This window comes from Prionailurus bengalensis, chromosome D3, assembly GCF_016509475.1.
Source record: "Prionailurus bengalensis isolate Pbe53 chromosome D3, Fcat_Pben_1.1_paternal_pri, whole genome shotgun sequence".
Taxonomy (NCBI): domain Eukaryota; kingdom Metazoa; phylum Chordata; class Mammalia; order Carnivora; family Felidae; genus Prionailurus; species Prionailurus bengalensis.
Genome location: NC_057356.1, coordinates 31,728,635 through 31,755,334, shown reverse-complemented (window position 1 = coordinate 31,755,334; position 26,700 = coordinate 31,728,635). Strand labels below are relative to the sequence as shown.

At 39.7% G+C, this 26,700-nt stretch overlaps 1 protein-coding gene across 2 annotated transcripts in view; it reads left to right on the top strand.

Moving 5' to 3' along the window:
• Positions 1-3,964: 3,964 nt before the first annotated feature.
• Positions 3,965-26,700, top strand: part of CEP192 (centrosomal protein 192) — a 127,769-nt gene continuing 105,033 nt past the window's right edge. Inside the window, exons 1-7 of one of the 2 annotated variants that reach the window (XM_043559424.1) lie at positions 3,965-4,082; positions 4,740-4,912; positions 10,627-10,794; positions 11,513-11,638; positions 19,257-19,432; positions 22,601-22,653; positions 25,865-25,985. In XM_043559424.1, the coding sequence (XP_043415359.1) occupies positions 10,631-10,794; positions 11,513-11,638; positions 19,257-19,432; positions 22,601-22,653; positions 25,865-25,985 (640 nt within the window). In that variant the 5' untranslated portion in view covers positions 3,965-4,082; positions 4,740-4,912; positions 10,627-10,630. The remainder of the gene's footprint in view (positions 4,083-4,739; positions 4,913-10,626; positions 10,795-11,512; positions 11,639-19,256; positions 19,433-22,600; positions 22,654-25,864; positions 25,986-26,700) is intronic. The other variant, XM_043559423.1, reaches the window with a different exon arrangement.

The window sequence follows — 26,700 nt, the reverse complement described above, 5'->3', positions numbered from 1 at the left end:
AAGGTGCCCTCTTCAATACCCATCACCCACCCTCCCCTCCTTCCCACCCCCCATCAACCCTCAGTTTGTTCTCAGTTTTTAAGAGTCTCTTATGCTTTGGCTCTCTCCCACTCTAACCTCCTTTTTTTTTTTCCCCTTCCCCTCCCCCATGGGTTTCTGTTAAGTTTCTCAGGATCCACCTAAGAGTGAAAACATATGGTATCTGTCTTTCTCTGTATGGCTTATTTCACTTAGCATCACACTCTCCAGTTCCGTCCACGTTGCTACAAAGGGCCATATTTCATTCTTTCTCATTGCCATGTAGTACTCCATTGTGTATATAAACCACAATTTCTTTATCCATTCATCAGTTGATGGACATTTAGGCTCTTTCCATAATTTGGCTATTGTTGAGAGTGCTGCTATAAACGTTGGGATATAAGTGCCCCTATGCATCAGTACTCCTGTATCCCTTGGGTAAATTCCTAGCAGTGCGATTGCTGGGTCATAGGGTAGGTCTATTTTTAATTTTCTGAGGAATCTTCACACTGTTTTCCAGAGTGGCTGCACCAATTTGCATTCCCACCAACAGTGCAAGAGGGTTCCCATTTCTCCACATCCTCTCCAGCATCTATAGTCTCCTGATTTGTTCATTTTGGCCACTCTGGCGTGAGGTGATATCTGAGTGTGGTTTTGATTTGTATTTCCCTGATGAGGAGCGACGTTGAGCACCTTTTCATGTGCCTGTTGGCCATCCAGATGTCTTCTTTAGAGAAGTGTCTATTCATGTTTTCTGCCCATTTCTTCACTGGGTTATTTGTTTTTCGGGTGTGGAGTTTGGTGAGCTCTTTATAGATTTTGGATACTAGTCCTTTGTCCAATATGTCATTTGCACATATCTTTTCCCATTCTGTTGGTTGCCTTTTAGTTTTGTTGGTTGTTTCCTTTGCTGTAATTGCACGTTATTTTAATGCTACTTTTAAAATTTGAAATCAGAAAGTACTTGACAATAATTATGGTAAAATGATTAAAACTATAGAACTAGTAATGTTTGTTTTGGTTCAGTTTTCTCAAGAATTACCAAGTATTTAAGTCTCTTTAGGACTTGAGAAGAATGTAATTTGAAAAGTATTTCATATGTGTCTCAATCACATATATAATTGTTAAAATCATATAATTTATAACCTAATTTTCAAAGGCATCTTTCCTATGAGTAGCCTCATACATTTGATGCTTCTTAACCTGCAAAGGATAAAGAACTGATAAGAGATTAATTTTAACTTAAGGAACATTTGAACTTTCTTGTGACTAATCAAAATCTTTTGTCTGTCAAGTTAGCATTTTAGCATTCCAATGTATGAAGAAAAGTCTTTTCTAAATCTCAGAGGTCTTCTGTTAAAGGTTTGTTTTAGACTTGTTGGTTTGTTTAGGTTCAAAGCAAGGGGTCTCACTTAAGACCGAATCTAGCTCAGAATTAATAATCGACACCTTTGAGATTTTAATCATTGTAGAGGTGCTTAGGGTTAGAATGGGATAATGAAGTGAGATTATCCAATTTAGTGAATATTGAACATCTTCTGTGTGCAAGATACTGTGCTGTAAAACACTGGGGTATGTAAAAAATAGAGAAGGTATTTACAGAATTTACAGAAGGTAGTGAGGATTCAGTTTCATTATAAATGTTGAAACACAAAGTGATTTATTTGAGCTGGCCAGGTTTGGAAGCAATGTGGGATTTCAACAGATGGGGTAGTTGAAGCAGAGGAGGGTAGGATTTCCAAGGTGATAGCCCAGAGATGAAAGATGACAGGGCTGTGTTCGGGCAACCGGATATTAGTTTGATGTAAGGTTTATTTGGGGGAGCTGGTGGGAGATTAATCTAGAATCAAACTTTGTGGTAACATTGTAGGCGGCTTCGGATATCCGTGGCTGAGGTTTGCCACTTAAAGCAGTTGGTAAAGGGGATCTATGGGAGATGACTGCCTTTTCTTAACTGGGTAGATGTCACGTCTCATTCCCTGGGAGGCATTCATCTCTAGCCCGGGACTTCTGCAAGCTCTACCCAATGTCTAAGAAGATTTGAAATTTACTGGGAGTTTTATGCCTCCTTTTCAGTTGGCAAGTAAGGTTGGATAACACTAATGTTTTTTGAATACTTACATGTGCCAGTGCTCTTCCAGATACTTGTATATGTGAATTTATTAATCCTTAGAACAAACCTCTGAGGGAAGTGCTCTAATTATCCCCATTTTACAGGTGAAGAAATAGGCAGATTAGAGCTATTTGCCCAAGGCTGCACAGCTAGGAAGTGAGAGCCAGGATTGAGATTTAGGTTATCTGGCATAAGTCTGTGTTCTCTCTCTTGCTTGCAGATACTTTGGATTACAGATCCTTGTCACTAGAGTCCCACTAGGTTGCTGGGTGTTGGGAGAGCTTGATCGCTTGATTTTTATGGAGGAAAAGGACATTTATGGAGTTGGGTACAAGGGGTGTAGGGTAAATGAATAGACATACATTCCAATAGTTCACCTCCCGTTATGTGATCATGGTGTAGACAGTTCAGCTACTTTGTGAAACAAGGATGGCTCATTACACACTCAAGTAGCATCCTTTCAGCTCTAAAGCTAATAGGTTTATTTTTCAGGATTCAGAAAATTTCCTCCACTTATCTTTGTTCATTGAGTGTGGACAAGGGTAGAATAGGGGTAATTACAGTTTGGAAATGCCAAGGCTTGAAGGTTTCAAGAAAAATGCCAGGAGAATTGCAGAGACATCAATTGAGTTTGACAGGAGGCTAGTTCTGATAAAATAAGTATGGGATAAATGACATTAAGGTGTGAAAGTGGAGGCAGTTTAAAGGTGGGAGAGACAGAATGGTCTTAAGGTGATAAAACACAATCCAGCAACAGGTGAGTTGGTTTTGGTTTTGGTTTTGGGTGGAGAGGGGCAGCATTTCTAAAGGTAGAAAGGAACCGGTAGAGAAGGTATACGGGAATGTTAGTTGAGCAGTATTTTAGAGGACGTAGAAAAGTAAAGTGATCAAAGAAACGTGTCATTCCCCAACAGGCTAAAATTAGGAGAAAGGATTGTTAAACTCAATTTTGTGTTTTTCATTCTCTACTCCCAAGTGTGCCGGTGCATCTTAAACATTCAGTAACTGTTGCATGAATGAAGTTAAAGAGTTAGCTTTGGAAAAGCAGGACTCTTTCTTAGACTATGGAAGAAATTTTGAGGTAAAGGAAAGTGAAAGGCATGAAATTGAATTACCTCTATGGGTTCAGTAAAGTGGTAGTTAAAGCATTGGGCTAAGCAGAAGTCAGTGTGGCCCTAAGGAGAACAGGAAAACGGGAATTAGGGAGGAATTTTATCTCACCTCTTTCCACCCCGGACCATCCTTACTCCGTCACAAAGAGGCGACTAGATGTAGCGAACTATCGTGAAGCTTGGATCCCGAGACATGATTTCGTAATGAAGCTTTATTGCAGTGTATAACATAAGGCAAATCACGACACATTTCAGCGTCTGCCAAGCAGTGATAGAAAAGATCTGCATCTGAACTTGTAAAGACCAAAAGTGACAACAGTACTGAACTCAAGGTAGTATTAGCTAATTTGTTCACCAGAAATACTGCTTTGAGTGTAAGGTGAGTGATGGTGTTTTGGGGTCCCAGACTCCATACGATAAGCTTCCCCCCCCCCCCCCCCCCCCCAAGTTGGCCAAGGCTTTCATTGCGTTGCTTTCGCTTCAGCTATAGCGGGAAGGACTTTCGCGGGGCGGTGAGCCTTTCGCAACACTCCACTCCTCCGGACCTGTGGCGCGCAGCATCCTCGCTTCAAATTCAGGGACTAGTTGTACTCGCCCAATCACCGGCCTCTTGCTCGCCCCGTCCCTTCTCGCCGTCCAATCCTAGGCCGGCTCTGAGTCCCCGCCCCGTGGCTCGTGCCGCGAACGGACGTAAACCTGAGGGCGCGCTGTACGGCCAGTCCGGGCGGCCTCGGGTGCGGGGGATATGCGCAGGCGCATTTGCAGTGCCACCGGGACGTCCCCTCCCTCTGGACCTTTCCGGCCAACTCTCGGCTCCCGACCCTGGAGTCGCGGGCTTGGTGAGGAGGGGTCCACTGTGTCTTGACTGTGGTTTGGCAGGGGGCAAGTGAATCCACCTTCGGCAGGCATTTTGGTTGCCGAGCTGATAGGGCAGTGTCGGTTGGGCCAGGGTAGGGTGCGGGGCTCAGGCTCCGGGCCCGGGACTACGGGGCGCTGGCTGGAGCCCGGCGGTCCTGTTCCGTCGGCCCCTTTGCATTCAACCCCGCCGCCACGCTGAATTCTGCTCAGTGAGTTTAATTGGGCGCCTCTGAGAGATTTGCCTTGAAAGAAACGGGTTTTGATTTTGGGGATCACATCTTTGTGTTCCCCACCTTCCACATGGTGACTTCCAGGGACCAATGCGCTTTGCTCTGGAGTTTCTTGTTGGAAAGTGCCTTGACTGGAGTGTTTGCTTCGTGTGTGTAGTGACCGGCGACTCTGTTTCTCCTTTTCATCCAAGACTGACCCACGAAGTAACATTGTTAAGTAAATGTAGAGGTGTCCGCCAGTGTCACCCGATTTTTCACATTTTGTTTTGGTTTCTGCTAGGCCGCGTTCACATTTACTCCCAGTACCTTTCCTACATTCCTTGATCTGATTTCTGTATGAAGAAAAAAAAAAACATGAAAGGAGACAATGTTTAATATCCCTATACTTTTGATGTCTCTTAATTTCAGAGTCTGTTTAGTAAAACATGAGGTCCTTTTCAAGGCAGTCGTTTGGAGGACAGCTGTTTTTATGAAAGTATCTCCGTTTGCTGTTGCCATTTTGAGGTCATTCGACTGGAGTTTTTACTGTTCCAAAAATCAAAATTTTTCACCGAATTTCAGTTTTGTGATCAAAGTTTACGGTAAGCTTTGAAAAGTAATATATTAAATGCATACCTGATTACAGATTGTTTCTTAGAACACCAAGAAAAAATGATGAATGTTAGGGAAGCTTGACAGCATATGGTTTTGAATGTTTAAATTATACGTGTAGACTTCCAATTAATGATTTACGTAAATGAATTTTTATGTACCCAGAAATGTAATTAAAGCAATTAAATATTAGTAAACTGAAATGTGAAACTCAAATGTGAAATTCCTGCTTTAAGGAAATAGCAAGAGAAATCCCAAAGATAGCTACATAGTTAAGATATAGTAAAAAGAAAGGTAATGTTATGTTGTGTTCACTTTTAGGTGATGGAAGAGGGGTGGGTAATGCAATATAGAGGGAATTTAGGGAATTTTTCCTTCTGGGAAAATTTAGGCGTGTAGTATGTCCATGGATGTTTAGAACAGGTGTAATCCTTTCTGGAAACGAGAGACTAGATATTAGATTACATCTCAAGGAATCTTCCCCTGGCTTGTATTACCACTGGTCCCATAGCAAAGCTGTATCCCAGCACTTAACACTGTCATAATTAATAAGGATCATAGTTGATCATAATTGATAGGAACTGTCAGCTCCCTGAGGGGAGCAGTTCATTTTTGCATTCCCAGTGATAAGTAGAGTGTGTTTCATTGTTTGCATTTGATAATGATTGTTGCATGAATGATCTTTGCTTAATATCTGAATTTTGTTGGATTTGACTCTAAATAAGGATAAATCCTCAAAGAATTTGGTATGTATTTTAATGTGGTTTACATATGTGTAAATGAATGAATAGCTTAGTGATTACAAGGTTGGATGTGGGGAGGCTACTTGGAAGACATGTGCAATAGTTTAGATTAAAAGGTGATAGGTGGCAGATGTTGGGAATATAGAAGTGGATCTTAGCTCCAGAGATCTATTTGGAGTTAGAAATCTATTTGGAGTTAGAAGCATTGGAGTTTTATAACTAATTGAGAGAACAAGAATAGGGATAACATAGGTAAAATTAAAGATAATAGGAAGAGTGGGTGGAGGAAAGGTAATGAGTTTGGTTTTATATTTGTTAACTTTGCAGCACTTAAGAGCCAGTTAGGAGTAAAGTAGATGTCAAAGAGCTATTTGGAAATAGGAGTTTAGAGCTCAGGATAGAGAGGTATGGGCTGAAGGTGATTTCAAAATGAGGAAGATGGCATTAGTGCAGAGGAAAAGATTACTCTGGGGCAGACTTGCCTGGCTGTGAATCCTCTGATCCTACTTGTGCTTTGTGGCCTGGAAAATTCTCATAATTCCCTTTCTTGGCTTCAGTTTTTTCAGTAGTAGGAATAATGACTATGTTGCAGATTTGATGCAGGGATTAGAGAAATGTATATAAAGTAGTTGGTGCATTATCTGGTAATAGAGTAGACACTGTATGTCAGCTAGGTAGCTAGGGGGTATAGATTATTTCTTTCAACTCATTTTTTGTTCCAGTTCATATTCCTAACTCTGTATAAGTTACTGAGTATATATGGGTGAATGAGATTGACGTGTCCCTAAGAAACTGATATCCTAAAATCAAAGATGTTATCAGTCATTCATTCACTTCATAAATATGTGCTAGGCATTATTATAGGTGTTAGGTAAGAGTGATGGACAGATAGGCAAGGTTCATGTCTCAGGGAAAAATATTTTTAGTGGGGGAAGAAAAATACAAAAATAGTGATGAGTGCTGGAAGAAGTTAAAACAATTGTGAGAGACTGTGGGGCTACACTTGATTAATGATGAGGGATCACTTCTCTTACAATGGGACATTTAAATTAAGGTGAATGTTAGGAAGGAGCTAGCTTGTGCAAAGATCTAGCAGAGTATTCTAGGCCCCAAGGCAGGGATGAGCTTGGGTGTTACAGCAACAGAGACACCAGTATGTGGTGAATGAGCCTCAGGACTGGAGGGTGGGGTGACTCCCTGAAAATTTCGATAGGGGTGTGGTACCTGGTTTGTATTTAATGGTCCCTTTGGTTGCCGTGTGGAGACTTAGCTGTAGGGTGGCAAGAATAGAAGTGTGGAGACTGGTTGGGAGCCTTTTCAGTAGAGGAGAGTGTTGATAGCAGACACAGAAACATGTAGAAAGATATAGACCTGTTTTGCCCTCAGGAATGGGCTCCACAAGTGGATGTATTTTATTTGGCAGCGGTGTTTCTTACCGAATTGAAATGTGTTCAAGTGGGGTCTGTAACTTCTAGTTGACCCCCACTTGGAGTCCTATTGTCTGGTAGTATTTGTGCCTAAAAGCATTTGAGTTTGAGTTCCCTACCTAAGGGTGTAAGATGTACATTGCATAACCTAAGCTCTGAGATTGGAATCCTGGGTATTCCTACCATGTAAGAAACAGAGAAAGATGTCAAGTGACATACAGAAGTTGTAATTTGGATAAGACACTTGGCTGTGAAGAGGAGGTGAGAAGGTGGTGGCAGGAAGTACTAACATGGGATGGTTTTGCACATGTGTATAGAAATCAAGAAAAGAAAATAGAAATACTGAAGAAAGGAAAATACTGGGGCATGATCTGTGAGAATGGTGCTTATATAATAGTTGGTGATAAATTTGCTATGAATTGACATAGTATGAAGACATTCGTTCATTCAACAACTTTATTCAGGATCTACTCTAGGCAAGGCACTGCTTTAGATAAAATTCAGTGGTAAAGTAGGCCAAGTCCTTGCCCTCATGGAGCTTACATTCTAATATGGAGAAAAAACAGTTAAACAGGTAAATTATATAGCATGCTGGATGGTGGTCAGCACCACAGAAAAAAGAAAAGAGGGCAAGACAATTGGCATTGATGAGGAAGATTGGTGAGGAAGACCAGGTAGGGTAAGTGGACTTTTACCCAAAGACTTGAAAGAAGTAAAGGAGCAAAATGTGAGGCCATCTAGGGTTTCATTGTGCTGGGTGGAGGTTAGAGCCAGGGCACAGGCCCTGAGGCTGGAGCCCTGGTGAGTTGTTGGGACAGCAGGAAGGTTAGGGTGGTGAGGATGGAGTGAGCAAGGGAGAAGAGTGGTAGGAGATGAGATAAGATTATTCAGCCCCTTGTTAGCCATTATAAATATTGATTTTTAGTCTGAATGAGATGGGAAACCAGTGGAGGGTTTGAGTTAAGGAGTAACAGAATTTGACTTATTTTATATGGATAATTTTAGTGTGTGGGGAATAGACTAGGGGAGGAAGAGTGGAGGTGTGGAGATAGTTGGAAGGCTTTTGTATTATCTGGGCAGGAGGTGGTGGTGGCCTGACCAAGGTGGTAGCAGTGGAAGTATGAGAAATGATAGGTTCTGGTTAGGGATTTTTGCTTAGGGATTGCATTTAGGGTGGTGTGTGTGTGTGTGTGTGTGTGTGTGTGTGTGTGTGTGTGTGTTGGGGGCAGTGGTTAGTAATCCCTAAGATTTCTGATTTGAGCAACAGGAGAATGGAGTTGTAATTTTCTGTCTGGGGAAGCCTCAGAGCAGGCCTTCTTGAGGGGGCTGCAATGAGATAGAATCAAGATTCAGATTTAGGTGCCTTTAAGATATGTAAGTGAAAACTACTAGACAGTAGGTAGTTGCCTATCTGCGGTTCAGGGGAGAGGCCCGGCTGGAGATATAAATTTCATATTGTATTTAAAACTTTGAAACTGAGGGCAATCACCCAGAGAGGTTGGGTAGGTGGAAGATATCTAGGAGCAAGCCCTGGAGACTTCACCGTGTGGAAGTCCGGGAGATAAGGAGGAATCAGCCAAGGAGAAGGAAAAGCAGCAGCTGGTTAGGTTGGAGAGCCCAGACAGCTGTGTCTTGGAAGCCAGTGAAGAAAGTATTTCTATGAGGAAGGAGTACAATCCCATATTGGTAGGTCAAAGAAGACGGGACTGAAAATTGACCATGGGATTATTGGAGCTCGGTGGTAATGTTGACAAGCGTTTTGATGGGGTGAGCCAGTTTGCAGCGGGTTTAGGAAATGGCAAGGGTGAAATCGGATGCCAGTAATGATTCCTTTTGGAGGAGTATGTGGTAAAGGGAGTGCAGATGCAAGTGGTGGCAGCTGCAGGGGGACGATCAGGTATGAGGTAGGGGAAAGCTTTTTTAAAAGATGGGGAACTAACAACATGCTGGTGGGAACTGACAGAATATTTGATGATGTTTAGGAGGAGCTTTTTTAAAACATGGGGATCTAACAGCATGCTGGTGGGAATCAACAGAATATTTGATGATGTTTAGGAGGCAGGCCAGTTGCTGGAGTGGTTGTCACTGCATTGGTGATAGGGGTGGGATCAAGTGCAGGTGGTGGAGAGGTGAGCTTCCAACAGGAGCATGGATATTTCACAGATAAATTTTATACCTCTCTAATGAGTTATGAATGTTTTCTACTTTATAGAGTAGTTAAATTAGCCCATATCACCTAAAAGCTGTACTTTAATGTGTTTGTCATTGGCCCCAACACAGTCCATCGTTATCTTCTATCTCACCAGTTGTGGTAGCTCTTTGAATATCCTTCCAGGCATTAAGCCCTCTGCCTTCCTCTGATATAGGCTGCCAGGATCAGTCCTTCCCTGGGCTGCAGAATACATACCATACTTCCTAATACACCATTTAAGGCTTTCAGAGTCTGACTCCATGGTTTCATTCACCATGTTCTTTTGTACACCCATTCCCAAAACACATTGGAGCACTTGGCTATTGCCAACATACACTTAAAGTGGAATTTGGAGTCAGACCTGGGTTTGAATTTTACTAATTGTGCAACCTTGGGTAAATTTAGCTAATTTAGACTCATTGTGTTTTCTTCATTCATAAAATGGGATAAATGAATTAAGGTAGTAGGTATGCAATAAATCTTAATTCTCTTTACCCATTGCTATTGTTTGTCATCTTTAAAAGCCCCCTCATCTCATACTTTGCCTATAAAAGTTCTGCTAATCTTCAAGGTATAGGGCTAGTACTCTCGTTTATTGAGGCTTTCCTGATTTAATTTTTTACTGAATTCCTACACCCCTTACATGATAAATACTCTGAACCATTTTTGAGATTAAATCTCCTGAGTACTGTGATCAGGGTCAAGTAGAACCAGTGGCCAATGTTGGTTGAAGGCTCTCAGTAGTACAGATTCTGTGCTAGTGTTTTCGAGTTAGTTCTTTGTAGACCACTTTCACCATTTTTGCCTTGTCCATGTGCGAGGTATACTTTATTTAACATATTTTTATTTGAATGGACTCCCTTTTTAAACTAACATTTCCTCATCCTTGATAATAATCTCTGAAATCAGGGGCTAGATTTTGCTGGTTCAATTTCTTTCTGTTCCATTTTAGAATCAATACTTAACCAGTGGACATGTAAGTACTCCTGAAATCATCTGTATATTCCTGCAGGGTGTGTCTTCTTTGCTTCTTTACTAAATAAGTGTGGCAATTGATACTCCTTGTTATAGCAAATATGAGTAAATTAAGCTGTGTTATATTTTGTTACTATGTTAATTATAAAAAGATAGTTTGACATTTATAGTCTCAGCTAGGAAGTAGCAAAGTACTCTGAGAATTACTTTACCTCCAAATGCTTGCTGATCATATCTCTTCGTGGTGTTCCAAAAAACTGATTTTTTTCCCTTAAGATTTATCAGTTTTCTAAGATTTATGAGACTTTTAGTCATTTCAAAAAGTTTTATAGTAGTATTTGATTTATAAAAATCTTTTATTATTGCAGTGAGATGGAAGATTTTCGAGGTATAGCTGAAGAGTCCTTTCCAAGCTTTTTAACCAATTCATTACTTGGTAATAGTGAGATTTTGGAAAATGTCACTCTTTCTTCAAATCTTGGCTTACCTGTCGCTGTTTCAACACTTGCTAGAAATAGATCCATGACTGATAACAGGTAAGAATTGTTTGAAAAGACGATTTTTTGTTAAGGTCTTAAACGCCTGTAATACATTGATACTTCTGTAAAAATGTCTCAGTCATGCTTGAGCTTTTGCTTTATGTATACTATATATACATAAATATATCACGTGTTTATATCTATTATATATATTCATATATATATAATTGTTACAAAAAATTTATTGTATGTTTCCCTAGACCATTGTGTTCATCACTAGTGGATGGGTGGATTTGGAACTGACAACCAGGGACCTTTTGGTCTACTAATCCATTTTTCTGTTCATAATGTTTTGGGTTTATATTAGTTCAGCCTTACTGGTAGCTGGTAATTTGAGTTGTATCTCCATATGTGCTGTGTACAGTTCATCCATCTTGTATGATGTGTAAAGTTTGCCCATACTTAAATATCTTAACTACTTCCCTTAAACGTTTGGAAAGAAGCATTATCTTTACCTTTGGAATGAAGGGGTTGAGTTAACTCTCTAAAAACTTTAAGCTTTAAGATTTCGGTGACTCTTTTGTTTAGTACAGACAGACCTCATTGTTGATGCACAGATATTCAGAGCTTTTTATATGAGATGATGATTTTGAACACCAGAGGCCCTATTTGTTTTCATCCCCCCTCAGTTGGTTATAGTCATATAGCCCTATGTCATGGTGAATTTTAAATGTGCATAATTTAATTATTAACAAAACCTTTTGTGTGCGTATAGGTATTCTGATATCCAGGCATCTTATTTAGCAGAAAGGAGGTTTTCAGTTCCATCGGAGTCATCTCCCAGTAGCCAGAGTGAAGCTGAATCAAGAGAGAAGTTACACCTTAGCTTCCAGGATGATGAGTAAGTTCATACCTTCATTTTGTTTTTTCCGTCCTAAAAGCAGGTCTCATCCTGTGTAAAATGAAAGTGTGACTCTGTCTCTGAGTAAGTCTAAGAATCTTTAAGAGTTTTCTTTGTATAATTTTAATCACAAACATTTTTAGTCTTTCCAAAGAACTTTTCTCATTCCAAAAGTAATATATGCTCATTAAAAAAAGTAGAAAATACAGAGAATTATAAGGAAGACAATAAGTCTATAATCTTACTAACTAGACTGTTTTCTGTGCACCTATACATATGTATATTAAATTGCTTCACACATACAGGATTAAACTGTACATACTATTTTTAACTTTTAAAAATTAATATGCTCTTGTTTCAATTATAATTAATGTATATATGTGTCCTGTTAATGGCTGTACCATGTGAGGCATTTAGATTATTGAGATTTTGCTATTACAAACTTACTGAATTTTATTTATACATTTGCACATGTAGTAGGTTATTTTATTCAGATAAATTCCTAGGATTGAAATTGCTGAGTTAATATTTAATTTAAAGACCGTTACAAATCACCACATTGCTCTTTAGAAGATTTGTACCACTTTATACTCCCACTAAAAGATGTACATGAGAATGCCTACTTCTCTGAGCCCTCTCCAACATTTGGTGGTATTATTTTTAATCCTTGATTTTAGAAGTAAAAAAATTTGTACACATGCATAAATGCATAGAAGAAAATCTGGAAGGCTATAAACCAAAATGTAAATGGTAGTTATCTCTTGATGGTGGTATTACAGGCATTCTTAAAGTTTTCTGTGTTTGAATTCATAATGGAGTATTTATGGAATTGAACATACTTTAATGTTTATTCATTACTTATATTTTTGTTGTGAATTGCCTCTTGGTAACATTTGGATATAAGTGCTTTCTATATATTAAAGATGTTAACTCTTTGTATACTCATTTATTCCATGTGTATTTTTGACCAAGTGCCTACTGTGTGTCAGGTACTTCTCTAAGTACTTAGGAAATACCAGTGAACAAAACTGACATTAAACAAAAAGACATTAAAATATACAGTTTTATAGTATATTTGAAGGGAAAAAGTGCTAGAAAAAAGTAGAACATGATCAGTGGCGGTCTCATTGAGGAGGTGTAAGATATGAGTAGAGACTTGAAGGGGGTAATTGGTCATGTAGACATCAGGAGGAAGAGGATTTCAGGTGGAGGCTGCGTCAGTGTAAAGGCCCTAAGCTAGGAGCATACCTAGGTTCAGTCAGCAGGAAGGAAGCAGCTGTGGGGTGAGCAAGGGTTTTGAGAGATGGAAACCTTTAGAGGGTTTTGTTTTAAAAGGTTCACTCTGGCTACTGTGGGGTGAATACACTGTTTGGACGCAAGTCTGGAAGCAGGAAGACCACTTAAGAGGTTGGATTATCAAGGGGGTGAGGTAGATGAAGAGAGGAGCACCAGGGCCTCATGTTGGGGCACTTCAACGTTAAGGTGGAGAAAGGAGGAATAGACATGAAGACTAATAATTACTGGCCTGAGGTAGGAAGAAAGCAGCATCTCAGAAGTCACATAAAGAGCATATGTGAAAGAAGCGAGAGGGGTCCAATTGTGTCCAAAAAACTGAGGACTAGGAAATGACCATTGGAATTAGCATAGGTTAGGTCATAGGTAGCCCTGTCAGGTGGCTTCGGTGGAAGCAGGAGGAGGCACACTAGTGTCAGAGGTTAGTATTGGAGATGGTATGTTTTGCTGCAAAAGTCAGCCAAAATGCAGGGCTGTGATAGCTGGTGAGTATAGTAGGTCAAGAGAAGTTATTTCTCTTTTCTTTTTTATGGTGGGAGAAGTTATTGCAAGTTTACATGGAGATAGGAATGATCTGGAAAAGGAAAGTCTGATTATATAAAAAGAAAAGAGAATTGCCAGAGCAATGCCTTTACATAAATAAGAGTGGACGGGATCTAACATGCCATGGAGGAAATGACGAGAGAGGTAGGACTGTGGATAGTTCCTCTGTATTACAGGTGGGAAGGCAGTATGTGTGGGTACATGTGGTGGTAGGAATTTGAATGTTGTCTTTTCGGTGCTTGGGGTCTCTTAGTGCAAGAGGAGGCATGGTCATCAACATAGGGTGGAGGAGGAGGAGTAGAGAGATGTAAACAGTCACGGGAGTGTGGGAGTGTGAACAGAGAGGGAAATAGTGGGATTGTCAGACAGCATCAGGAGTCCCACCAGGGTCATGGTAATGAATTTAATGTGATTGTGGTGTTTTCCCCAACCACATTCAGCTGCAGGGATGCTGGCAAGGTGTGAGGGGAGAGTTGGGTTTAATTAGGCTTGTAGTTTGATGAAAGCAGTGAAGGATAAGGAAGTTGAGGATGTGTGATGATTGGTTATGAGATTTAGGTTAAGGAAGAGGAAAGGATAGCAGAAGGGTGAGGGAGTGTGAGATGTGGTGGTATGAATGAATTGGGGGCTTGGGTTGTGTCAGAACATTATAGAGTTGAGGTCCTAAGGCAGATGACATGAGGGGTTGTAGGACTCCAGGCCTAGAGACTTCAGCAAAGGTGGTCTGGAAGTTGTACCGAGAGGACATGTTGATGGAGACACACATTCCATCTCTACACCCACTGATTCCAAGGCTGTGGGAGAGATGACAGTTCTCATTTGCCAGTGTTTAGGGCAGGCAGTGTCCTCATAGGACATCCAGGTTTTCCCTAAAGCGTGAGGTGAAAGGGGTGTTCACAGGAGGAGTTCAGGAATAACAAGATTTGGCTGATCCAGCACTGTACCTTGAAGGTACAGTAGAAGGGTTTGTTGGGGAGGATTCGTGGGGGAGAATGTGCTTGTGGATCTTTGAATGAAGTTAGCTCCACTGAACTGATGTTGGTGATGAGACAGTGGATATGAGGAGAAGGGAGGAGAGTATCAGTAGTAGCCTCTTGATTCTTTGATGTGGGCCAGGAGATCTGGGAAGTGGTCTTGTAGATCCCTGTTAATGGAAGATAGGAGACCTGGTGAGGTGGAGTCCTAGGTACAGTGTACTGGCCTCATTCTAGACTTTCGATGGGTGGAGGTGAGTGCTTTGGGGCTATTCCTTGCCTCCATTGAGTAGTCTGAAGATCTGGGTTGTTGTCTGAGAGCCAGACTTCTATGTCTGCTGTGATGGTGCTCCACAGGCTGCAGAGCCATGTGCTCCACAGGCTGCAGAGCCACCCATGTGAAGGATGGCTTCTGTGCCTCTTTCTGGGGGAGGGTGGAATTTATGTCTTAAAAATATCCTTATTCTAACTTTGGAATTAATAAATATTTTAGCTGAGGATAAGATTTAAAGATGAAAATAACTTTTCACAATATTTTGAAGGCATAGCTACATAGTATGAGAAGCCTGATGTCATTTTGATCCTTGACCTTTGGTGTCTGAACTTTTTTCTTTCTGGAAACTCCTAGAATCCTCTCTCAGTCTGTGGTGGGTGATTTTTGTACTCATCCCCACCCCCCCCTCCCCCCACCAAATTCTAATTGGCATCGTCCAGAAATCTGTGTGCTTTAGTTCTAGATAATTATTACTTTGGTAATTTTCTATGTTTCTTTCTTTTTTACTGTTTGGATTGCCTGGGTTGATCTATTTCCATTATTTTTTCCTTTGTTTGTTTTTGTTTGTTTGTCTCAGTGCAAACAATGTTCTAGATAAGTTCCCAGTTTTTTTCCAACCCTTCAATTAAATCATTTGGCAGTCATAATTTTGAGAGCTCGTTTTTCTGGTCTCTCCCCCCCCCCCCCCCTTAAGTTTTTTAATTTATTTTGTGAGAGAGAGAGAGCAGGAGAGGGGCAGAGAGAGATTCCCTAGCAGACCTCGTGCTGCCAGTGAAGAGTCCAACATGGGGCTTGAACCAACAAGCCATGAGATCATGACCTGAGTGGAAATCCAGAGTCAGACGCTTTGCCCACTGACCCACCCAGGTGCCCTAGTCTTCCATTTTTTATAACTCCTTTTTGTGGATGTAATGGCTACTTGAACATTTTCTGAGAATACTAATTGGGATTTTTCAAAGTTCTATAAATTATTCCTTGTCTCTGGGGTTGTTTAGTTTGTTCATCTTTATTTTTATCTCTCAAGCTGCTCCTTCTCCTGAATCTGATTTATGGCTGCCTTCTTGATTGCTAGTATGGGCTAGTGGGTATCCAGGTCTCATTTCTGTTAGGTCTTCGTGCAAGCTAGGCAGTGCTCCTGGCTGGCTTCACTTTGAGGTGAGCAGGCTGGGGAGTCTTCCGTTCATGCCAGGTGTTTAACACTGCTGTCACCACTATAGTTTCATTCTGCACAGGCGTTTCATATGCCTTGTGTGAAGTGCCATCCTAGGTGTGTGGTGTCATGTTGACACTGTTGTTTTGTTTGGTTGGGGAGCAGGAGTGGGAAACTGCCCAGCACAGGCATCTGGTAGACTTTCAGTCAACCCCTACCTCCAGACTCCCTCCTGCCCTCCTTCCTCCTGTAGTCTGGAGCTCTTCCTGGCAGATTTGCTTTCTGCTTCTGGGGCCTTTTGTTCTTGTTCTGGACCACAGCTTTCTTTCTCCTGCATACCCCATCTGCTTTTCAGATTCAAGAATCTGACGTAAGCTTGGGCTAAGACTGGTGGCTCTCATTCAGATTGCTTTACTTTTATAGATGTTCTTACTGTCGTTTTCATGCACTCCTAGAAGTTACTCTTGCCACTTTTACTTGAAACTTATTTGACTTAATTTGAAGAATTTTAATGGGCAAGTGATAGCCCATTAGTTTTGAGGAAGTAGATTTGGGGGGAGGTGGTTAACTGGCTCTGTTATAAAGTTCTAACGGTCACACTACAGTTGACCCTTGAACTGCATGGGTCTACTTATATGCAGATTATTTTTTATAAATATAGTACTATATGTGTATTTTCTCTTCCTTATAATTTTCTAAATAACATTTTTTTCTCTAGCTTTATTATAAGAATACAATGTATAATACATATACAAAGTATGTGTATGTTTTTTCTACATCAATAGTAGTAAGTAGTTAAGTTTTGGGGGAAGCAAAAGTTAGACACAGATTTTCAACTGTGCAGGAAGTTGGTGCCCCTAACCCTTATCTTGTTTAAGGGCCAAGTGTGTATGCTCTTCTTAGAGTGGGGGCCTTTAAAATATGAAATGAACCTGAATGTCATGACTTCTTTTTTATTTATTTCATGTAACCAACTTGCCTTCCCTACCACCTTCTATTTTTTATTTTTTTTTAATTCTTGGGAAAATGAGAGAGTGAGCGAGGGAGGGGAAGAGAGAGAGGGAGACAGAAGATCTGAAGTGGGCTCTATGCTGACAGCAGAGAGCCTGATGTGGGGCTTGAACTCACCAACTGTGAGATCATGACCTGAGCCGAGGTCAGATGCTTAACCGACTGAGCCTCCCAGGTCCCCCCACCTTTTTTATTTTTAAAAAGTCACATAGAGATCTTTATTGTCTTTTTTCTCTTTCATATGCTCATTTTATTTATTTGAAATATAATTGACACATAACATTATATTAGGTGTACAATGTAATGATTAGATGTTTGTATGTGTTGTGAAATGATTACCACAATAAGTCTAGTTAATATCTATCACCTTACATAGTTACAGAAAATTTTTTTCTTGTGATGAGGACTTTTAAGATTTACTCTCTTAACAATTCCAGATATGCAATATAGTATTATTACTGATAATCACCATGCTGTATGTTATATCTCCGTGACTTATTTTATATCTGGAAGTTTATACCTTTTGACTCCCTTCACCCATTTCTCCTACCCCCAGTCCCCACCTCTGGGATACATTAATCTGTTCTCTGTATCTGTGAGCTTAGTTTTCTGTTTTCATTTTTATTTTCTGCATATAAATGAGATTATGTGGTATTTGTCTTTCTCTGTCTTAATAACCATAACACCGTTAAAGTCCATCCATGTTGTTACAAATGGCAAGATTTCCCTTTTTATGGCTGAACAATATTCCATTATGTATATATTATCACTTTTTCTTTGTTCACTCATGTGTTGATGTACACTTAGGTTGTTTCCATCTTGGCTGTTGTATATAATGCTGCATTGAACATGGGGATGCCATATATCTTTTTGAGTTAGTGTTTTAGTTTTCTTTGGATAAATACCCTGCAGTGGGATTGCTGAATCATACGGTAGATCTATTTGTAATTTTTGAAGAACCTCTGTACTGTTTTCCATAGTGGGTACACCAACTTACATTCCCAGTTTACATTCCTACTAGCACTGTACATCTGCACCAATGCCTGTTATTTCTTGTTGTTGTTGTTGTTTTTTTTTTTTTTAATAATAGTTACTATAACAAGTGTTAGGTGATATCTCATTGTGGTTCTGATTCGCATTTCCCTAATGATTAGTTGATGTTAAACATCTTTTCATGTACCTGTTGGTCATCTGTGTGTCTTCTTTGGAAAATACTTTTTCAGATGTGACCATCTTCTAATTGTATTGTTTGGGTTTTTGTTTTTTGTGTTTTGTGGGTTTTTTTCTGTTGTTTGTTTTTTGTTACTGAGTTGTATGAGTTCTTTATACATTTTGGATATTAACCACTTATCAGATATGATTTGCAGATATTTTCTTCCATTCAGTAGATTGCCTTTTCATTCTGTTGGATTCCTTTGCTCTGCACCCCCACCTCTTTTTCTCTCTTCTATATCTTACAACTTTGTATCCATTTATAGTCTTTTCACCTACCCCTACCCTCTCTTTTACTCAGCTCCTGTTTGGGGTAAAACTTTCCTTTATCTACTTATGAATGCACTTTGGGATTGAACTAATGGTAATGGCTTTCTGTGTATTACAGCCTCAATAAAGAGATGGAAAACCTGGGAGGTGAATTAGAGTTGGGAGTTGCCTCAGGCACAGGGGGTTAGCACTTGGAATAGAGAAGGACTATCTTCATTTCATCCATCCTGGCCAGATTATAGCCTGACCCTAAGATATCAGTTTGTCAGATGATGAATTTATTGCATTTAGAGGCCTTTTTCTAAAAAGTTCATTGCTACCCTTCCTCTTGCTGGTGGAAGGCTGTGGTGAATTGCATCGACCCAAGAAGTTTTGTAGGAGATTGGGAGGAAAAAATTGCCTTTAAGGAAAAATACTGTCATCCATATATAAAACAATAGAAATACAAAGATGGGGACAAGGCCAGTAGCAGAGGCTAAAAGTAATGTAAAGCATTTAGTAATTCAGAGAATCAGCTTTTTGGCAAATATATCAGTATTGTTTAAGTCTGTCTTGTTTTTAGAAAGCTGAGTTTTTCTGTAGATGTGATAGATTCAGAGATATTTGAGAAAGAAAACACCCCCATTTTATAACGTGCAAGGCAGAATAGCAATAAGATGCTATATTTGATTTTGGTAGATTGTGTATCTCTGGACCCCAAATGGTGGTGCAGTCCCCAGGACACCTACAGTGGAACCAGTAATAGTTTCTGGCTGGTCCTAGAAATTTTTCTTTTCACTGTATCCATTTTTTCTTTTTGGGAGATTAAATACATAACTGATTAATGACTATTTTATTGATTTACCCAAGATAACTAACATTTCATCATCATTCTGTTCCCTAATGAAAAAGTTGTATCTCTAAGAAAAAGAACCATATAGAAAGTCAGCATTTGTCAGATGCTGTTCTTGAAGAGTCTGATTTGCAAAGAAATATAGCAAGAACAGAAGAGGAGCAAGCTAAAACTGCAGAATCCTTTCAGAGCCAAAATCATTTTGATAGGATTTCACCACTGGAACAAGTGCAAGGTACTGAACATTTAGAAATTACTTCTTAACGTATGTATTTCAATTTCCTTTCTCATTTGTCTTTGGTATTTATCTTAAGCTGTGATATGGAAACTGAAAACACTTATGGCTTGGCGTTTACCTATTAATATTTTTATGGGAAAAGGTCTTTTAATCTCTTAATTATTGTTGCTGATTAAGCTGAAAACTCCTTTCCTTAGGAAATCATGCTGTCAGATGGTTGCAGCACCCTTTGTGCAAGACACACTTTTCACATTTCCTGCTCCAATTAATTAAAAAAAATTTTTTTTAACATTTATTTATTATTGAGAGACAGAGAGAGACAGACTGTGAGCAGGGGAGGGGCAGAGAGAGAGGGACACAGAATCTGAAGCAGGCTCTAGGCTCTGAGCTGTCAGCACAGAGCCCGACGTGGGGCTCGAACTCACGAACCGCGAGATCATGACCTGAGCCAAAGTTGGACGCTTAACCGACTGAGCTACCCAGGCGCCCCTGCTCCAATTAATTTATATTTTTACCAGTAGTCATTTTTGTTCCTAAACTTATTTTTATATACATTGGTGAATTATAAATTCTAAAAGATTATTATTTCTTTTTTTTTTTAAATTTTTTTTTAATGTTTTTATTTATTTTTGAGACAGAGGCAGAGCATGAGCAGGGAAGGGGCAGAGAGAGAGGGAGACACAGAATCTGAAGCAGGGTCCAGGCTCTGTGCTGTCAGCACAGAGCCCGATGCGGGCCTCAAACTCACGGACTGTGTGATCATGACCTGAGGCGAAGCCGGACGCTTAACCGACTGAGCCACCCAGGCGCCCCGAAAAGATTATTATTTCTAAGAAAACCAAGTTTAACACTTTGGAGTCATTTGAACAATTGTTTTCAAATTGAATCTGGGAAAGAAACTACAAAAATGTGGGGAAGATTGTAAAATAAATAACTTACAGACTGCTGCTTTCAGATTGCTTTTAAGTACTCTTTGTTCTCTTTCATCAGAGAAATTAAAGCTAGATATTTTAAACCATGTATTGTAGGCTTATGTAGTTAAGATAGCATGTAACTCCAAATGGTTTGGTACTTCAAAGGCCTTGCTTGAGACTATATTTTACAATTGATGAATGAATGCACATTTTTACGTTTGTGTTAAATTCTTTTTTTTTTAATGTTTATTTTGTTATTTTTGAGAGGGTAGGGAAGAGGGGCAAAGAGAGGAAGACAGAGGATCCAAAGTGGGCTCTATGCTGGCATCAGAGAGCCTGGTACAGGGCTTGAACTCATGAACCATGAGATCATGACCTGAGTCGCAGTCAGATGTTTAACCAGTTGAGCCTCCCAGATGCCCCTGTTTATGTTAAAAATCTTGAGATGCTTGTATTTCCCTTGATGAAAAGTGTCAAATATTTATGAATGTAGTGAGAATGATATTAACTCCTCATACTCACAAGCAATAAAAGAGAAAATTAATAAATTGGACTTCATTGAAATTGAAACCTTTTGTGTCTCAAAAGACTTATTAAGACTGTGAAAACGCAATACGAGGATGGAAGACAATGTTTGCAAATCATATATATGATAAGGGATATATAAATAAGTCTTACAACTCAATAAAAAAAAAAACAACCCATACTGTAAAATGGGCAAAGGATTTCAATAGACATTTGTCTAAAGAAGTTGTACAAATGGCCAATAAACAAATGAAAAGATGCATAACATCTTAGTCATCAGGTAAATGCAAATCAAAACCACAAGATAATCACTATGCACCTACTAGAATAGCTATAATCAAAAAGTTGGAAACAGCAAGTGTTGGTGAGGATATGGAGAAATCGAAACTCTCCTCCTTTGCTGGTAGGTATGTAAAATGGTGCAGTTGCTGTGAAAGTAGTTTGACAGTTCTTTAAAACATTAAACATAGCACTACCGTATAAGCCAGCAGTTCCAGTCCTAGGTGTATACCTGAGAGAAATGAAAACATGTCCACGCAAAAGCTTGTACATGAATGTTCATAGCAGCATTAATGACAGTAGCCAAAAAGTAGAAACAACTCAAATCTCCATCAACTGCTGAATGGATAGACAAAATGTAGTGTGTCCAGATGGTGAAGGGTTATTGAGCCATAAAAAGCAGTGAAGTATTGATATGTACTGTAACATGGATGAACTTTGAAAACATTAGGCTAAGTGAAGGAAGACAGATACAAAAGGCCACATGTTATAAGAGATTCTGTTCATCCACAGGTACATCTGTAGACACCAAATAGACAAATCGGTAGAGACAGAAAGTTGATTAGTGGTTGCCAGGGCCAGGGAAGGGGAGAATGGGGAGTGAGTGCTACTGGCACAGTATTTGTTTCTGGAATGGTAAAAATATTATGGCATTAGAGAGTGCTAATGGTTGCACAGCCTTGTGAATATACTAAAAACTGCTGAATTGTACACTTTAGAAAGGTGATTTCATGGTATGCAAATTTTATTTCTGTTAAAAAAAAATCTCCTATACTTATCCCACAATCTAGTATAAGATTTATTCATACTTGCTTTATTTCTTCTGTTTTTTTATTACCTTTTTTCCTGATATTTTAACATTCCAAATGTCATTTTTTTCCTACATATTTTAGTGTGCATCTCCCAAAATACAGGTACTTTCTTATATAACCACAATGCTATTAACACTGCTAACAGACTTGACAGTTCTTTTATTACATAGTACTCTAGTCTATATTCATTTGCTAATTATCCAGGTTGGTTTGCTTGAATTGGTGTCCAAGGAAGATTACCTTATGTTGTGGTATATTTGTTGTTGTGTCTCTTTAGTCAGTGCCTGTTGACTAGGTCAGTCACCCTGTAGATTTTCCATATGCTTAGTCATGCTGTCATTTTTCTTGTTTCTCTGTTCCTGTATCCTCTGTAAAGCAAAAGTTTGCTTAAAAGGCTTGATTAGATTCATGCTCAAGTTTTTTTTTGGCATATGTATAATTTTTTATACTTCCCCACCCTGACAGTGTTTTAATTTAACTGATCAAATGATAAGTTCCTATACCATCATTTAAAAGTGCTCTATTCTCCTTAAAGGGAAAAAATGTTTAGTTCATTAATTTGCTATGTTTAGGAATTGTTGGGTATTTAGTTGATAAAATAATTTGGTCTCAGTTATTTTTGTTTTCTCCAACAGACTCGCCTATTGATTTTTGTTTACAATCATGGACGAATAATAAGGAGAACAAGGTAATCGTTTACATGTTAATCAATTTTTGGAGTGTTACTGGGAGAGTAAAAGTTCCTATCTCACATGTGTAAGTGCTAAATAGTAGTGATATTAGAGGTCTCTTACTTGTAAGTAGTAGAAAGCGATGTTACTCCTTCAAGTAACTAGGAACTGAGTAGTGCTGGTCCAGAGCCTCATGTGTTATCAGGATTTCACCTCTGCTGTACTTCACTCCTTGCTGGCTCTCTCTGCAATGATGGCTCTGGGAAGGTAAGGGTTTCTCTCTCTCTCTCTCTCTCTCTCTCTCTCTCTCTCTGTCTCTCTCAAGTTTATTCATTTAAATTTTGTTTTATTTTTGAGGCAGGAGGGTGGGAGGGACGGACAGAGAGAGGGGGACAGAGGATCCGAAGCGGGTTCCACACTGCCAGCAATGAGTCCAATGTGGGGCTCAAACTCAAGAAGCATGAGATTATGACCTGAGCTGAAGTTGGACAGTCAACCAACTGAGCCACCCAGGCACCCCTCACTTTTTTTTAAATGAGCAAGAGCACAGGAGGGGCAGAGAGAGACAGGGACAGAGGATCCAAAGTGGGCTCTGCACTGATAGCAGCAAGTCTAGTGCGGGGCTCAAACTCATGAACCACGAGATCATGACCTGAGCTGAAGTTGGATGCTCAACCAACTGAGCCACACAGGCGCCCCAAGTTTATTTTTGAGAGACAGAGAGAGAGAGAGAGAGAGAGAGAGAGAGCAAGCATGCACATGCACAAGCAGGGGAGAGACAGAGAGAGGGAGAGAGAATCCCAAGCAGGCTCTGCACTGTCAGCACAGAGCCCGATGTAGGGCTCAAACTCATGAACTGTGAGATCTTGACTTGAGCCGAAATCAAGAGTTGGACGCTTAGGATCTGTAACCGACTGAGCCACCCAGATTCCACCCCCCCACCCCCCTGCTTCATTCTTAACATTTATGATCAAAAAAGAAGACCATGATCTTTCTTTAAGGATGAATTAAAAAAGAAAAAGATGACAGTTCTAATGAGATCACTTGGGTCATGTGTTCTCCTTTTTGTAAATCACTGTGCCAAGGGGTTAGATTGGAATAAAGCACTCTGTTGAGCCTGGACTTATGTCCACTTCTGTGTGTGTGTGTGTATGTGTGTGTGTGTGTGCATGCACACACACATATGTATGTACATATGCCTCAGTGTCTATATATATATGCACAGAGTGGAGTGTGGCTGACTACCCCACCAGGTCCATGTGATGTAGAAAGAGATGCGCTCCTCAAAGGAAGGGGCACTAAGCAGAGAAACAGTTCCAAGTCCAACATAAATGGTTAGCAGGGATTTCGGGTTTGGAGTCTCATATTTATGAGTTTTTTTTTTTTTAGTATATAATATAAACAAAAAGTTCTAAAGAGTTATTTCTCTGTGCTATGTACGGGTTGGCAATCTGTGGCTTATTGTCCAAATCCAATCTGCCTGTTTCTGTAGTTTGTTGGAACACAGCCATGCCCATTTGTTTCTGTATTATTTAGGGCTGCTTTGTGCTACAACAGCTGAGTTGAGAAGTTGTGATAGAGACTGTAAGGCTGATAAAACCTGAAATACTTTGCTAGCTGACTCTTTACAGAAAATGTTTGTCAACCCCTGTTCTATATATTTGCTCCTTATGTATAAATAACTACTAATAACTTTCAAATTTGAGAGATGCTTTTTTGAGGAAGTTCAGGTGTAGTCAAATTGAAATTAAGTCAGAAAGCATGATTTCCTGAACATTTAGAAGACATGGTTTCTAAAGGGAGAGACCATAACTTTTCTTTTCTTTCTTTTTTTTTTTTTTTTTTTTTTTTTTTTTATGTTTCGTTCTTTATTTTTTGAGAGAGAGAGATCGAGAGACACAGAATCTGAAGCAGGCTCCAGGCTCTGGGCTGTCTCAGCACAGAGCCTGACATGGGGCTTGAACTCATGAACTGTGAGATCATGACCTGAGCCAAAATTGGACACTTAACTGACTGAGCCACTCAGGTGCCCCTATAACTTTTCTTTATGATAGGAAATTTATTATTTTTAGGATTGTTGAAGAATTGACTTTCTAAAATCATTGATGGTAAGAGAGGGACCATAAAACTGGAAAGCAGCAAAACAAGTATAGAAATATAAGATACTTGCTAAAAAGGAGATGATGAAGTGAGAGCAGGAGGAAAATAAATATATTAGAAAATGTAGACCAGAGGGAACTACTAATACATTTGATTTGTGTGTGCGGGGGAGGGAGTGGTGAGAATAAGCTCCTTTTTATTTTTAATTGAAGTGTGGTTGATATACAGTGTTATATTAGTTTCAGGTATACAGTGTAGCAGTTCAACAATTCTGTGCTTATAAATGCTCCCCACCAGAAGTGTAGTTATCCTCTGTCACCATCCAAAGTTATAACAATATTATTGACTGTATTCTCTATGTGGTACTCGTCATCTCTGTGACTTATTTGTTTTATAACTGGAAGTTTGGACTGCTTACTCAACTGTTTCACTCATCCTTCTACTCTCTCCCCTCCAGGAACCACCAGTTTGTTCCTGTGTTTGAGTCTGTTTTTTTGTTTGTTCATTTGTGTTTTTTTTAGATTCCACATCATTAGATTTTTATGAGCATAATTCAGCACTGTTCTCTGCAAGTATGCAATTGCACAGAGAGACCAAGTTTTTGTCTTAAAAATTGCTATGCATTTTGCAATCTAATTTTAAAGATGGTATTGTCTGATACATAATTAATATGATTGTGAAATAAAATTGATACTTAGAAGGCAACATCAACTTTTATTCTGGACTTTGAATGCCCTTAGCAAACTGCTGTGTGCCCTTAGGGTTATGTGGTTCTTGGGTTGAGGAACAGAAAAATCTGTGATTCCAATGTAAGCTGTGGAATCCAAAGCAAGCCTTGTGTTCAAATTCATCTGGGTATTTGTATACTGACTAGAATATTAGGTCCTCGAGCATCGTTCACACAATTTAAGACGTTAAATTTTAACAGTGTCTCATTGGGTGGGCCAGGGAAGGAAGGTGGCATGGGGGCAGGAAGAAAGTTATTGATTCATAATAAAACAGCTAGCCCTTATTACCTAAATTGTGAATTACACAGAGTGAGCACATTGGCGGTCTTTTTTGTAACCTTGTGCTGTGGTCTTCAAAGAAATGAGTTTGCTTCTCTTACTTGCATTTTATTTCTTACAGATTGTTGTTCCTCATGCTGGAAAGAAATTTGAAGACAAGAATCCAAACAATGACTTAAGCCACACTAGTTTATTAGAAAATGAGAAACTTATGTCACTGACAAGCTTGGACGATTCTTCTGGTACTGTAAAGTGACTTGTGTTTTCCTAGTCCTTACCTTGCTGCTCCATGTCTTTCTGCTTCTTTGTTTCAGTAATCATTGCCAGCTTTTTGTTTCTTTGCCTTCTTCTTCATCTCCTCCATACCTATACTCAAATGGTCACTTCTGTTGAGTGATGGGATTTTTCAAAACTTAATGGGGCGCCTGGGTGGCGCAGTCGGTTAAGCGTCCGACTTCAGCCAGGTCACGATCTCGCGGTCCGGGAGTTCGAGCCCCGCGTCGGGCTCTGGGCTGATGGCTCAGAGCCTGGAGCCTGTTTCCGATTCTGTGTCTCCCTCTCTCTCTGCCCCTCCCCCGTTCATGCTCTGTCTCTCTCTGTCCCAAAAATAAATAAACGTTGAAAAAAAAAATTAAAAAAAAAAAAAAAAAACTTATTTATTATGAATCCTGGTATGATTTACCTCATTCCTCAGTTTACTATCATTAGAGACCAGAGTATAAAGCACTATGTTAAGAAACTGGGGGAACAATGAAATATTTAGCCTCTGCTCTCTGAAAGTTTTGCCAAGTGAGAACAGAGATCCACAGCCAACCTTCTGACTACATCAGATGTGTGTCAGCAGTACAAATTGTACAGGAATTGTAGGAGGGTAACAAATGAGTTCTGATATTGAGGAAGGTAGCTGTGAAGCCTTATTAAAAGGGGATGTAGGTGGGCCGCCTGGGTGGCTCAGTC